The sequence below is a fragment of the Vanessa cardui genome, chromosome 2 (genome assembly GCF_905220365.1).
Source record: "Vanessa cardui chromosome 2, ilVanCard2.1, whole genome shotgun sequence".
NCBI classification, from domain to species: Eukaryota; Metazoa; Arthropoda; class Insecta; order Lepidoptera; family Nymphalidae; genus Vanessa; species Vanessa cardui.
In genome coordinates this window covers 226,890-243,742 of record NC_061124.1, presented here as the reverse complement: position 1 = coordinate 243,742, position 16,853 = coordinate 226,890, and the positions used below count along the sequence as shown (strand labels likewise).

Below are 16,853 nucleotides of genomic sequence, written 5' to 3'. Positions count from 1 at the left end.
AACTGTTTATATTTAAATTGTTCCCCTAGCACGCAAGACTGTATGTTACATTTCGAAATGAAACGCATTTGATGTTTCACTCCTAGACGTACACCGGAACGTACTCGCTTTGGTACGTATAACTGTGTCAGCAGCCGAGCGACGACGTGCATATATTATCGGACTATTACATCAGTTTAATTCATACTTTTTAAACTTTTGATGAGTAATTTCAATTTAAAATAAATTTGTATGTACTTACAACATATAGAATCTGGTTTCAGTCAATGAGTGTCTAAAAGTGCTGTATTTGTTAAAAACAAAACTTTGAGGAGGAGGGTCATGCCCCTTTGCCCTCTTGTGGGAAGGGAGTGAGGAAGTGTTAGCAGCTCTAGAATATATTGATATTGATGGATTCGGTCTCTGTTATCAGAGCGTTTTCTTATGTCACAATCAAGCCCAATAAACTACAGAAAAGAAACTACTCTAGCCAATATTTGAGCATATTTTAGCCAATTGCGCTAATCATGACTCATATTCTTCTGACATAATTACCGCGTAACTAATATATCATACAAAAAACAAATTGTTCATGATGATCTTACTACATTAGATTTTTGGTAACATCTAATTTAATTTAACTATTCACAGAATCCTGTAATTCAAATCCCGTCAGGGGTGATGAGTTTTTTTACTTGTATTGATTTCTTTTCTAGATGTTAAATAAAAAAATATTATTAATTGAATATCAGCCATTTCATAACATTTTATATTGTCATTTATCATTAAAGATGATTTTATAATCTTGACACACTTCAATTTTCGCTTCTTCTAGGTATGTATATAAAACGCATCTATGTTATTTATAATTATGACTTCACCTTAACTGGAAATGTGTTTTGAGAGTACATTGTAAATTACACGTGTATGATTGTGCGGCATCTCTTATTTATCCATATAAACGCTTCTCTTTGAAAATGGTTTTAGTTTTACTTATGTTAGATTTCACATAAAAAATCGCAAAAAGTGAAACTAATATTGATTTTTGCAGGTTCGTAAGTCGGTCCTTGTGTAAGGTCGCTGTTTGTAATAACATATGAGCACATAATATATGTAATAACAAGACTTGCGTAAGAGATAAGCTCGGTCGAGGTGAGTGTGTCGCGCGGCGTCGGCGCGATAGCGACTGTTTATAACATTAACAATGCGTTACGTTTGCTAATTAATTATTGTTGGAACAATTAGTCCAACCTCCAGTTATCACACATGTTTATTATTTGTTTGTGTAAGTTTGTTTTATAGTATATATCGTATTGGGTACATTATTTCTGTTCTAGTTGTAATAAAATGTAATGAGTTGATTTACCAATACAAATATTTGGTAAGTTTTTTTTATTACCAAAATGTAAAGTTTGTCATTTTTTTCGCAGATTCCTACTAAAAATAGCATTTTGTGCAGCTGATCATCAAAATGTGCTTTAAGTAGCAATTATATCTAAAACTTGGATTCTGGTTGACATCTAATATAAAATTTATATAAATAAGCGTGGCTTTGATTGATTGATTCATTTGATTGAACATACTTAGAAAAAAAATATATATTTACTAGCTCCAGCTGCATCCATTAATTTTTGCCGCAAAGTAAAATAAAAAAGATATAAAGAGCACTCAAAACAACAACAGAACAACAGGGAATCGGCGTAGCGCGGTCGCACGGGTCAGCGTCACACGTCCGCACACAGTATTCAATGACACTGTGTAAGGGAGTTGCCTCCGGTGCTGACCCGTGGACGCTAACCTGCCTATTTTTTCTCTATCGATTACTAGGAGTCCCCAAGCTGACGCGCGACCGGCGTCGTCCTGTGGTTTAGACATCGCGAGACAAAGTTGAGCCGTTGACGAGCTCCGCGTTTGTGTGTTACTGAATATATTGTATTGTATTTCGATTCATCTATTATATTATATATATAATTTTATGAATTCATCTTGTTTTAGTCAAACGTTGTATGGTTTTACGGGCGTACCGATTTCATATGAACAGTGAAGTTCTCAGAGGTAAACACCGAGTTAAAACAGACTCGATCTGTAGTTATTATCTGAGGCCTCGACACCAGCCGGTGTGCTCGACCCTTATAGCTATTGTCGATACTAAAGATTACGAGTAGTAATTAAGTTCCAGTTAAAAATTGAAAGTATTTATATTTATTCCATTCGTTCCGTTATTGAAGGCCTGAGATGTTTTCGCTCACCGATATGTGTGTTGGCGCTGAGCGGCGCGAGGTGCGCGGGTTGCGCGATCTGCTGCAAGGCGTCGCCGTTGTGGTTGGCGCTGGCGCTGGCGTTGGCGTTGGCGTTGATGTCGGTGGGGGTTGGCGTGTTGTTGTTGGCGTTGGTGAGAGCGGTGGGCGAAGGGCTGTCCTCGCACAGCGACGTCTCCGACGGGTACTCGAAGGTGCGCGTCAAAGAATCGTCGAATTGTAGCTTCAACTGAAACGATAATACCATTCTGTTAAAATAGTCAAGTTATGTTTACAGCCTCCGGTTTTTAAAAAATCAATCAATAAAAAAGTTCACCATAATACATCAGTAGAGTACTGGAAATTCCAAATATTTTTGACAACATTATCCACTCGCAGCGTACTTTACTGGGAGCTGCAGTAACGCAATAGTATCGCGCGCCCTGTTCACACACGTGGACCCTCACACGCCGCGCACTGCGCACGATACCGTCATCTGCCCGATGCGGTACTGAAGCGACACTGGTTGAAACTATTACAACTATATACGTTCATCGAAGATGGGTTCTTGGACTCGTATCCTGGTAAACATGTCTTCGCCATCCCTGTTCCCCGAGTTCAATGGTTTTTTTGATAGGCGTGTGTGTGTGTAATCGTATGTCTGTGTGAGTGAGTGTGTAAATTTCCTTTCGTCGATTGCAATTTAAAACATTTTTAAAACTCTTTTTCATTTTCTTTTATATTCCAATGCGATGCAGATAAGATACTGCGTTGGACGTCAATCTTTATAGCAGCGGTTTCGTCACTGCCTACCCCTGTTCCCACGTTGCTCGGTGAACCGTCTGCTTCGAAGGGTCAAGAGTAAAGCATCGCTATCTCAGTACTTAATCTTTACGAAATAGTTATAATTAAATGACTTGCTTTATCACTCCCATCCCATTTTAAAAGAATATTTTCGAAGATATTACGGATGTAAAAAAGCAGGGATATAGCCTTTTTTATATTTTCTAATGACAAAAAGCTGTGAACGTTGTAAGATATTCTGTTGTATATTTTGTATCAACTTTGCACTCGTGCGAAGAAGGGGCAGGTAGGGCGATAGCTTTTTAAGCGAAATACAAATATTTGATATAGTAACACTCAGATATGTTATCAATGGCATCTTGATTCTACATAATATTAATAGTTAATACGTATCTAATAGGAAGTTGAACAGTAGTCATTGGCATAGTATATAAGACACTTGTATAAAGGTGATTGAAATATATTTCCAGACTTGTAAGTCATTGAGGATTACCTTGGCAGCTCTGTCCCTGCAGATCTTCGCGGCCATGGAGGACCGTCCGTTGATGAGCACGTTGTCGTTGACGAACCGCACGCTGCACGGCGACGGCGGCCGCGTGTCCTCCTCCTCGGACTCCGAGTCGGCGGCCAGCGCCTCGGGCCGCAGCACCACGATGCCCGCCTCGCCCGCCTGGAACGGCCGAGGGCAACACATTTCATTCATAATTCCTCATTTGAGATAATGTGACGTAACTTTTTCTTAATACGTTTTAATTCTATCTTCAAAAAAGTCCACCATAAGGTAGTCTTATTGTATTATTAGCTATGTTGTAGGTTGCTAAAGTTTAAACGAAGAATATGTTTTTTAAATATAGGAATTATAATTAACTAATTGATGTACTGTCCGTCATAAATGGTGAACATGGTCGTTTATTGAATAGCTTCAATTCACGCTTTGATCTCAGGTAAACCAATCTGAGAAATTTGTGATACCTAGAGTATAAACGTAAAGTTATCATTTATATTTGTATAGGTATTATTACCTATGTCGCTCTGTCGCAACTAATGCGAATTACTTGAAAATAACGTTAAAGACCATAAGAGGTATCTAAGCAAACATCGCGGCAGCTATACCTTAAACGCAGATAGCGGTATCAGTTCTAGTTAGTGACTACTCGATCAACATCATTCTTCTCTCCGTCGGCGTCTCGCTTAGCGCATACCGACATACCGAACCCAAGCGATTATACGTACATTTCATACCGTAATGTTATTGCATATGCCACTGTCACTTCATTACGTAAATACACTTTTACTTTAAAATGTATAAACGATAACTCAAACCGGCGCACATTCGGACCGGACGAGCGAGTCTGCGTCGCCAGCGTCGCCAGCCAGCGGCGACGAGGCGCATTACTCCTACAATAGAATGCAATGGAGTGGAAAATATTTTGTTTTTCATACGGCGCGCTGCGTCGTGTTTCCTGAAGCGGGTTCGTAACCGGCGCGGAATCCGGTCCTGAGGTTCAAGGGAAAAACGTCACACGCACACACGCGCACGTACGAGAGCCTACATCCATCGACTGCACTGCGCGCCCGAGAACGAGAACAATATATCATTGCAAAAAAATCTACGGAACCCGTCCTATTCTAAACCACCTAAGCAACATTATAACGTTGAGTATTGAATTGAAATTTTAACAAGTCTAACTAATGTAAAAAAAGGTATCAGTGTCAAGATGTACGTTTTACAAGGACTGGCAGAGCAGAGCTAAGCGGTGTGTGCAGTGGACGAGCGACGTAATTCACCACTACGTCATAGCAAAGTCTGTTTATTGAAACTGATAAAGACTCGTTACGGGAATCGACAACTGCGCGTTGATGAGTCCTGTTTGTTTATTACAAATGCTAATGATCACTTATGACCGTACGGAACTGGCAGCACAACTCCAGTGCATTCATCACACGTGAGAGAGAAGTGAACATTTATTGCTAATTACTTGTTTCATATAAAATTGTCGTCGTATTTATATACGCTGACCGTAACAACATAAAAAATACCACTTATCAGTTTGTCGCACGTTTACGAGAATGTTGTCGAGATAAACAGTAAAAATAATTTGCGTCAACAAAGCAATTTTTCTGAAAATGCATACATTACACTGTTTGACGCATAACAGCTTGGGTCTCGGTGGATTTTACGTCACCTCGGTTGTGTTTGTCGCAGAACTATACAACAATAGAGATTTCGATGTGATTAATTGCTCGCGAGTTTAGACAATACATTCGATTCGAGTCCAATTATTTACCCCGTTAATCTTGTATAGAGTAACACAACACATATTAGTATGATTTCTATACGCATTCCTTAGAAAGGATGATCTCTCGGACAGTCTAAATATTATCTACAATCGTTTATATTTATACAGCGAGGTAATCTCTCTATCCTCACTGTCTGCTCAGATTTGGTGTGTATTCAATTACGTGTACGTGTGGTAGAATATCACGACTGACGCAGGCACGACAGTTTGCCTCACCACTGACCTGGCGATGAGTTATAAGCACGCAATTAGGCACGTAAACTTAGTGGAACTACCATGAGTTTGAACGCACAATATTGGGTTACATAGTGCTGCGCTGGACCACCTCGGCTCATCTATAATCGATATGGAAATCTGTGCGTTAAATATATTATGTCCCAGAAAATAAAAGCAGTTCCAGGATACCAAACTGTCATGAAATAAATTCTTGCGCTCATATTGTGGGTACAACCTCGATCCGCTGACCGCTCGAGGCGCTAATGTTTATGAATCCGCTATGACTCAAGTTAGTATCTCGAAACTCGTATTTCATTAGTAGGCCGTTTCCGGTACACGTCTCGATAAAATCGTTCACTAATTCTTATAACACATGATATATTTGTAATCTCTATTTGTTAACAATAACTTTCTGCTATCAACTAATGATATAACAAAATGCTTTGAAAGATAGCGATAGTAATGTTGTAAAACAAATATTTTTTGTAAAGTTTCATTATATGAACGTATCACGTTGAGATCCTTCAAAGTACCGATTGTCTGTCAGTCTCTATACAACAAGTGTTAACGGACTTGTAACTCGTTTTATTGAGACATGTGTCTCAACCGAAAGTCGATGGTTACAATCTGACGCATTTGTATCGTGCTTGTGCTTTATCTTGTGTTTGTATTTCGTGTTATGAATAACTGTATCATATTTGGGATTAAAATTATTCAATGTGATGGTAAGCACTCTGACCTTTTCTCAGAGGAGGGAAAGCCAAATCGTTGCAGTAGTTTTAGTTTCATTGCACATGTTACCTGCTGGTGCAGTTCTCGCCTCGTCGAGTTAAGTACGTTACGCTGTCAAGTTTAAACGACGGTGAATTTAGAGATGTACTACATCCACGTTAACGATGTCGCTAGCGTGGTAGCTCAAATAAATACTGAAAAACGTCGACGTTTACGACCACGGGTGAATATTTTTATTGACAAATTACAGCACTATGTTCCTTAGAGTAGGCAATCTTTTCACCTTCTTTTCTGTAAGGAGCCCTATCTTTCGTATGTTGTTTTGCGATCACGATTGAGCTTTAGAACAGGTTATTATTACCTTTTCGAATTCAAGGGCGCGATGAAAATAAAAAAAATATCGCTTTAATGAGCTGAAAAGTTAATTTCTTTCATTTATTTGTTTAGTACATAGTATTTTAATTACCGTAAAAAATACTTCATATAAGTCTGTTATTTTTTTATCGCTACCTACTCGTGTAGGTGAGCTCATGAAGATGTTCGTTGGAAAATGTAGCGTTATTACGATAATTACATTCAATTTTTTTTTAATAGAGGTAAGTGGACTACATGCTGGTATGTGGTCACTGCAGCCCATGGGCGTTTGAAGACACATTAAAATTTCCATATTATGTCGCCACCAAGCTTAGGGGACTAAGATGTTACGTCTCTTGTCTTTACCTTGGACCCATTATCATTTAAACCGGAACACAAAAACACTGAATATTGCTGTTTCGTAAAAGTAAATTTTGCATTTGTAACCACGATATTTAATCAAATATTATTGTACTTTGTCGCGTTGTAATGTGTTTATTACAAGTTGATGATTAATGAAGAATGGACCGAGAGATTCGTATATTATCTTTCTTTTTCACTCGTATCAATATTTATTATGTATTAAATACATCGATGATAAATATTAATAATCAACTGAATACACAGTCGTAAAGACATCGGGGTTGAATGGACTAGACCTTCATATACACAACTAACAATGAACGTGACTTTCGAAAGGATATGTGTTAATGATAAAAATAGTAAAAACATGAAACCGTTATTTAAAACTCTTCAATCTAGAACATATTTAGCGAGATCAAGTTACGGTAAACTCGCTGTTTTGGTGATTTTGAGTCACTCTAATAAGACGGGCAGCCAGGGCATCTCTAGTAGCTTACCGAATGGGTTAAAATTGGACTATTAATTTAAGCCACTAGCAATAAGAAAGACCACAGGCTTATAAGTCTTCTTAAGAATAACTGCGATAGTTGATACCTTAGTTTGTTTTTATAATTCATCTCGTGCCAACAGGTGCTTAAATCATTAAATTAAACAATTGAAGAGAGCGGCGGATAATTTTTCAAATAATTTCCTTAAGATTAAAGGTCATCTACGTCCAGCAGTGGAACACTAACGGGCAGCTGAATTCCTTTTACAAAAAAATATTCAGCCTCTTCTCTGTCCATCTGCATCGTATGTATTTTTTCCGCAGAGCCTCTCTTATATCACATCACATCACATCATCAGCCCGTTTTTGTCCACTGCTGGACATAGGCCTCTCCAAGTGCACGCCTCTCATATATGTATATACCTGTAAATTTATACGATCGGTACGATGGTTTAATCGTAATGGGGTAACAAATAAATGGACCGAGTTATGTTCGAGTTAAAAATATTATAAAACTTTAATGAGCTCATGATGCCACTGGAGATGTGGCCGCCGCCACCCGGTATGTAACAAATTGCAACAATAACATGCTGATCGGCGAGCATCCGACCGTGACTATCGGTCACTCGGCACTCGGCACTCGCTCACTCGTCGCGATGCGCATGCGCCGACACACCGCGTCTCTGCTTCACAGATCACTGGCGATCTAAGCAGTTTTTTGCTATAAGGTAATTCTACACTCCGAAACATCTTGGTCATCGTAGCCTTTTTGTAATATTATAAACTCGTATCGTCTGTCATCGAATTCTACTTTTTTTACAGCACTCTCCTCCTCTTTGTTATAACATAATAATAATACAAAGTATAAAAGTGTTTGACAATCGTCGATGTTTAACCCGCGTTGGTCATGGAAGTAACGTTTTGAAATATGTTTATTAATAAAAATTACAACAACGGGAAACGCGTGCCTTGTGAATCGATAACAATAAGATAATGTATCTACAAAGTAGGTTTGCTATAATATAGTAGTAGTAACGTCTTCGCGATGTGTCGCTTATATACTCGGGGTAGTTAACGACCACTCGAGCCGCTTGTTATAACAAGGTTCCAATCAACACAATCTCATGTTTATAATAGCTGATTAGCCCGATGTTTAGAATACTATGCTATGTCAAAGATGGTCATAAAATTAAGTAGATAAAGATGCAACTGGCAACTTCTCTCTTTGAAACATTCACTATTAGGAACATAATGGACTCAATAGAAATTTTGTCAAATGGACATGTTCGGCGGTGGAATAATTACTGAGATGATGAAACCTACAACACTGGACACTACATAAAATAATAAACTTCGTGTCAATGTGTTGTTCTCTAGCCAAGGCGATAGAGAAGCATAATTAGCTATTTAATAAACTGCGTTGTTTATAATTATGACTTTTTATGCAAATCGGGACAAAGATTCGGATACGACGTCTGGCCTGAGGTTTAGGTATTACGGTTACAGTATCTCACTCGCTGCGGTCGCACTCGATGTCATGTTTCACGGTTTACTAACCGACAAGTGACAATTGATACCGGTCACAAATAAAAGCTTTGCCAAATTGAAAATTGAATCGGAATCAATATCATTCTATTCTTGTGCAGTGTCATTATCGCTGACGAGGGTGGATTTTATTTAAAATACCTGATTTACCGTTTTACATTACCTCATGTGATAAGCAAGCAAGATATAAAGTGATTATTAATTATATTGATCTCATGTTCCTACCGTACGATAACATTTCTATTAGCGTTACGAGGATGATTTATTTAACTATAAATAATATAATGATAAGAAGCGCTCGAAAACGAAAAATAAGACATTGTTTAATATTTTTTTTTATCCTAAAGAGGCTGAGGGTAAAAAATTGAAAAGTTGCTGCATTTCCTTTTTTTATTAAACTGACGTCATCCGTTATAGTTCGCCAACGGTCACAGGACATCAACTTAAAGCGGACTCAGCTGCGATGGAAGCTGTTAGAAATTCTATGCGTAGGTATAATCTATCCGAGTTCGTCCGAGGGGTAATACTATAAATATTTTTTCGCAGTATGAGTAGCATATTACATAAAAGTTTGGTTTGGACCAAATAAATGTAAAACACGGTGGAACAAAACACTCACCGTAACAAGGAAGATGGGTCCTTCGTCCGTCATCATAGCGTGTGTGGCTGGGTTAAATTCGTATTGAATTTCTCTATATAAATAAATGGGTGTCACACGTCAATACGCTTCGCTGTTTAGTTTACATGAGCGATGGACTTTATCTCGGATTAGAGGAGTTTATCGATAATCCTTATTATTTAGACGAACTCATCGGTATTTTGCTGATTACGAGTATGAAGTATATTAAAATTAATGGAATGGTGATAATCGATACATCAGAAGACCTTGAACAGGTTGCCTTAGGCATTTGTCATATTAAAAAAAAGTGTTTAATTGCGTCTGTGTGGCAGATATCTGTATAAAGATATCAGATTTATATACAAGCAGAAATTTATTCTGCTGCTTTTATAAAATGTCATCATAATGATGATTAGTCTATAAATATGCATATCAATACCTCAGTATCCTCTCGACTCAGACTGAACGTGCTCATTTGGGGCACGAGTAGATTATGATCGTCTGGAAACTGTTTGTACAGTGACCTGTATAAAGTCGATCTCATTACAATTTCAGAGATTTAAAATTTTACTATTTCAATCTATAAAATTGAGAGATATATTTGTCAAAGTAATTTAATATTTAATGATAGAAATCGATTTAAAAATTTTAACTTAGTAAACGATCTTAATGTAACAGATCTAATCAACCATTAAATGACCAACGAGATAAGCGATCGCTCAGAATAAAACAGTCACGTTGACTTGTCTTTATACACTAGGTGACGCTGACCAGTATTGCGATATTGACCCTGGATTAGGATCGAATATAACAATTTCTTACGAAACTGGATACAGGATTTTGGAGCTTTATTTACACTATTTATTTTACTTAGATGCAAGTAGTAGCTGTATTTTTTTTATAATCTAGTTACCGGTCCGATTTCGCAGCGTTGTACTTATGATTTTACAACACGTATTGTACAATAAATAATTATACATAAACAATTATTACAACATAATTTGATAGCATCGGTTGCTTCTTTTAAATTTACTATAACTAGTATATTATAGCTGAATATATAAATCTCATCTTCAAGTGAACACGCGCTACGCGAGAGTCCGAAATAGCAGTTTCAATACGACTCAAAAGATACACTAAAGTGTAGATTTGATAATACACTAAAACCAAATGAAATTACTTACGATCTGGTGCGAACCGCATAAAGTTCCAATGTGTAGTTTAGACCAAGTAGCCGATATATGGACCGGCGCGAAACTTGCCTTTGTTATACACAATTGAAAGAGGTAATGTATTCATATGGTAATTTATTCTTTTGTCATTACCTACTATTTAATTAAAAACAAGTATAGATAATGGTAACCTTCGGTTCCTAAAACGTTGTTTAAAGTCAGATTAACTAATTGGGTTTTAATCTTAATGATCAGTGGTCGGTGGCAGTCGATGACGTAATACGCGTACAGTTTTAATACAAGCTTTTAGAAATTGGATGAAAGTTTATATTTATTTAAATTGATTATCAATTATATGAAAATAACGAACAATAGGTGTTCTTTACTTCAAGGTATAAGTTCATGAGTATATAAGATCACAGAATTATATATAGAGGTCAGCCATAATTATGGTCATTACGATATAATCACACGGTGTTGATTTTTATGTCGAGAGTACCGCATATCTAACATTATTTTAACGATAACTCGCCGCTCTCGATGACAGTAATAAACGTCGTTTTATAATTAACGATAGTCATTAGGGTCATCTAAGGTAACAGTTCCCGTGGGATCCGAAAACGGACACAACGCAAAATTACCACAAATATCACTTCCTCGATGTAGTACAAATCTAACTCTATACGTAAATTCTAGAACATGTCTGATATTTTGACAGTAATCATTTTACGTGTTTCGTTGAGAATATTTTTCATTACACATTCCACTCAATAGTATTTGCCTTGAAACTAGTCCATCAATAGGACATCCTGGCTGTGATTATTTAAAACGTTCCCCGTTCGTAATGTCGGACAGATCCGCCTCGTACTATTAAACCCTGAACACAACCCGATACATTTCGCGTGAGCGCTCTAAATGATTAATTGAAATCTGTGACAGTGAAATTTCCCAGGAGATTCCTTTTTAAACTAAGCGAGCGTCTATAAAGCTACTAGATCGATAGCTTTGGTTCTGACCACATACACACTCAGCTGAAAAGTATTTCTCATTAAGTTCCCTGAGATTCCATTGCATTTTCGTTTCCATTTTTTGTACAGTTTTCAACATTTTTACTATATAAGTTAAACTTGCATATAATCTATATTAATGTTATAAATGTGAAAGTAACTCTGTCTGTCTCTCACTCTTTCACGACCAAACCGCTGAACCGAATTTGATGAATTTTATGTATGAAACAAACTTGAACTCCAAGTAAGCCTGCTTTTTTGCCTGATAAATGACAACCAACATCCTATAGCGAAGACGAGGGCGACTTCTAGTGTATCAAAAAAAAAATAACATCAATTACGTTTTCACTGATATGTGTCGACGGAAAATTCCCAGTCTCGATTGCGAATCCGTTTGCTCTTATTAAGCTCAGAAAAGCTTCAACTTAGGTTCAACTCTTGCAAGTAAATATTAATGAGATCAATTAAAACATATGGTTTGTGTTAACAGTTCTCAAATATGGTTTGAAGCGAGATTTCAAATGGCTTTTATAAAATAAACATATTAAAAACAAAAAATGTTACCTTGGCCATAAGTGAATACAATAAAATCCTATTTTCATATTTGCGTGGGAACCATCAAATCTCGATTTCGTTTTATTGTCAGCAGTCAGGTCTACATTTAAGTATAGTGCGAAAGATCAGAGCTTTTTAGCTGCGAATATGTTTGCGGGACGTATAATTTGAGCTCGTCAAGTAACCAGTATTGCAGCCAAGTCGATGTAATATAAAAGTACTCACAAACTACTTTAAACAATACATTCGTAGTCGTTTCGTGGCGGAACACAATCGATGCTTGATTTTCGCGGGCAGTTTATCAGCGAGCATCGCCACAAAAACTGTTCGATAATTATTTCTTTGTATTTTCGTTGTAGTTGAATCTATAAAATATACTAAGTCTCAACAATTTTGGATCATGACAAAAAAACTGAATATTTTCATAATTGATTAGCAAGATCCTGGTTCTAAACCCGTACTGGGCTAGAACAGGAGTCTTGGTATATGTGGGTTTACGCTATGCACTAGAACACAGACGCATTTGAGAATCTATAAGAATCTTCCTCTTGAACAAGATAAAGTGGACACATTACTGTCTGGTTAGCTCTCATATGGTTTGAACAGCTACTGTATATGGCAGAAGTATTCTCAACGCGGAAATAAAATGAAGACATTTCAATAATTTTCGCTTAGACATATCTCTCTTTACGAATAAATCGAGTTTTAACGTCTTAACACATTCCGATTGCGTTACGATTATTGGATTACGTAGCATTCAGAAACGGTAATTGCAAAAATGTCACGGCCGAAAGCAGAATCAATGTCCACTGCTAGCTATTTACGTTCATATGTTTTTTATTATATTTTGAGTCATAGCCAGTAATAAATAAATAATCAGTAAACACTTTATCGCTGTTTCAAGATTTGTTAATTAATTATCAACAAAAATATGAAAACAAGATAATGAAAAATAATTCTGTTCATTTGAATAATTTTATTTTTTATATTTAAATAAACGTGTTGTCGAGTCATTTAATTGACGGAGCAGTGTCCTAACTTTATACAACACAATTTCAACAATTATATTCCCATTTTTATTTGACGGAACACATTACAATATACAAATCCCTAATCAAATTATCAACTTTACGCGGCGGCAGGAGGCTTCGCGTATTTAGATTGGTCAACACTTTGACATTAGCAAATCGAAGTAGACCAATTAGTTACCGTTTCACGATGTAACGGTGATGCTCATTTCGTCAAAAACACATTATTATCACACGGCCGTGACAATAGCCCCGTTACACATAGGTAATGCTTGGACAGTTTCACTCCTCTATAACAAGCGAAGGGTTGGTTCTACTCGAATGCAATAATCTCGGCGTGTTAGTTACGCAGTTCCCAATGTTATATAATCCAATGCGTAAGGTTGTCGAAGGCTGTGATAGATTGTCCCTTCTCGGGCGTCGTCAGGTAAGCCACTAACCACTGAAATCTAATATGTAATTGACGCGTACAATTACCGCCAACTAATATACCCCGCTCGCACACGTACAAAGACACGTTTCCACTGAAATGCTTGGCGATTTCTGTAAGTGCAACATTTTGCAATTATTTAGAAAGTCGCCAAAACCTACACACTGTATACATCCATTGGGAACAGTGTTTCATAATGTAGAGACATCGTTTGGTAAGACCCGTTTAAAACCTATTTTACTCTAAGGAGATTCTTTAAGTTGTTTATTCACCAATCTGTACCTACATCTGCATTCAGTACTAACATATAAAGCTATCTACCTCCACATGAACTTAACTACCAGTCAGGTTAACAAAATAACGTTAGTTCATTCAAGTTCACTCAGGTACGTTACGAATTATATAAAAAAGCAACGATTAACGCGAGTGAAATCGGGCAGAGCAGTAAGTCATTAATGAAATGGCTTATACGAAACTTACGCATAAAATTGTCTGAAGAATCTCAACTCTTGTAAACGAGTCAGAGCTATGGATACCATCTAGTTCGAAAGCTGTATTATCAAACTTATCTCGGACGAAATCGCTTCTTCCGAGATAAGTCAAGAGATGCTGGGTAACATTGACCGCACGGCGGACGCGCATACATTCATAATACAATTACGTAATCTTGTAAGGAATTCCTTCATACGGTTTCACATACCGTGATACAATATTTCGCGGTTATGAGTTTTATGATAAGATCTGAGGAAATTGACTTTCAGCTTTAAAATCTTTATAACGATATTATTATTATTAATGGTTATATAATCGGTTTTTCGTGACTGGCCATCAACGCACAGCAAAGCGAGAGACTACTTTAGGACGGCAGCCGGTACTTAAATTAATGTTTTTCAAATTCGTTCCCTATCGTACTGTATATCTTTATTACGAGCTTTCATTTAAAAAAATGTACTTTAATTTACTTATTAGTGTGGGTTAAAGCTGCCTTTATATAGCTATATTAAGCGTCCCGTCTTCTTAGGGTGACATAAGATTTTTTTTTTACTCCGATCGCAGCGCTTCCTGCCGGTTTCGATATAAACTACCCTGAAATACACATAAGTTTCTTTGAAGTAGGTCCAACCCTTTAGGAATTCAGTTAATATGTTTATTACCGCGCCTGCTAGTGGTGGGTGGCTAAACCTCTTGATCTCTTGCGTGCCTCGAGCATCGAGACGCTGGATTATATTATTGTTAGGATCTGTTAGGTTTATCGTACTTATTATTTACGGGGACGAAGCCTCCTCGTGTTTGCGTGTTTACGTTAGCGGATGAGATGCAGTCCATATTAGACAGAAGGTAAATGTAATTGTTAACTAAAAATCCAAATTTTTTTATACATATAAAACTGTATGATCCGGAAATTCTAAAAGTATAAAACAGGGCACTGGCGTAATGGAAGTGTCTTTGTTCGTTATTAAATCTAATTAAGATAAGTAATGAAGAAAGTCATCATACGAAGCGCGTGTTGACGTCCAATCATTACAACAAGTGGTAATATTTCATGCGGCGGGGAGGCACTGCGCAGGCGTGAGGCGTCGTCTATCAACAAACAACAATATTTTGTATCGGGTGCTTACTGACGAAATACCTCCGCTGACAATGTTAAGTATGAACGTCGAAATGCGCGTTAGTTATCTAGCTTGCTTCTCGTACAATGAATGGATAGAAAACATAAATATTCTTTTAACGGCGAGTACAATGGAACAGAGTAAGATCATCTAAACTATCTGTAGCGCTGTTACTGAGGAAATCTTCAATGAATTGATTTTTCAACGAACTCGTAGGTATTTTTACGCCGGATGACCGATATATGGGGACATTACTGTAAATATTTCTTCGTAATAACCCATTACAAATATAGGAAAATAAATAAAAAAAACGTATTTTGTATTGAAATCAGTGAAGTTGAGGAAATAAACACTTTATTATGATTGAAACCGTGTAACGCTATCGCTGGTGAGTAACGTCCGGCTGTCCGCGGCACGTCTCACACATAACGACACACAGCGACCGTACGCGATCGGTTTGAGCTAAAGTCAGCTGTCAGATTTCGCACAAGTTTTCAAGTAAATATTACATTTTCCCTATTTCCATACGCGTCAGAATCATGTTCACGACCAGTGTCTAAGTTTAGCAAAACTAGAAAGTTGACGAAATTTCCTGATTTCTTACTAATGTAAAACTACGAAAATCTCTACTATAGCTCAAGGCTGTCTCTGTATCTGTTAAACACGAAGGTTCGGGCTTTTATCGACGACGAAAATTGTAACAATACTAGAAATTGATATATGTATGTCATATAAAAATCTTTGATCGTTTGTTTTTGGCTTGGTAAAGGACGAAGTATACTCAATTTAACAGAAATGTTTGAAACGGGATAGTTTCGTATTTAACAATAGCAAGTTCCAAGTAAGTTTTAATTAATTCTTAATCCTTTATAACATTGTTTTATGATATGCGGACATGATTATGACTTTCATTTATACAGATATATTTCGATTTAAAAATAAAAATTGTTCAGGAAGTCGAAATATCAAAATAAGCAAATGTACAGACAGCGTAATTAATAAATATTTTTGATATTTTCAGTAATAAACAAATTTAAAGTTCACAGAGTGTGAACGACAAAGTTCCTTGGTAAATATAGAATTTTCGATTTTAACATAAAATATTGTTCTTCTACTTGACTTTTAGATACCTTGACGGATCTAAAGGGCTCGCCAAGTACTAGGGTAGGGAGTATTACAGTATTTCCACACTCTTAATAGGTCCGCAACTCTAAGAAACTGGAGAAAGATCAAGACAACGTGATTAACTTCCCGATTCTAGAGCCTTCGGACTAGCAGCTCAATATCCTATCTCCAAGACCAACTTGATCAATAATCAGCAACATAGTATGCTGACGGTCACTCGCATTAAAACTTACTCGACATTTACGTTTATGTTTAGTGAATATGGTTTTTATAATTCAAATAATTGAGTA

The 16,853-nt window shown here is 36.9% G+C and overlaps 1 protein-coding gene across 1 annotated transcript in view; it reads right to left on the bottom strand.

The window, feature by feature from the left end:
* LOC124536465 (serine/arginine repetitive matrix protein 1-like) overlaps positions 1-16,853 on the bottom strand; it is a 31,274-nt gene that overhangs the window by 2,917 nt on the left and 11,504 nt on the right. Inside the window, exons 5-6 of the mRNA XM_047113020.1 lie at positions 3,514-3,690; positions 2,229-2,466 (exon numbers count right to left, since the gene is read on the bottom strand). Coding sequence (XP_046968976.1) covers positions 2,229-2,466; positions 3,514-3,690 — 415 coding nt within the window. The remainder of the gene's footprint in view (positions 1-2,228; positions 2,467-3,513; positions 3,691-16,853) is intronic.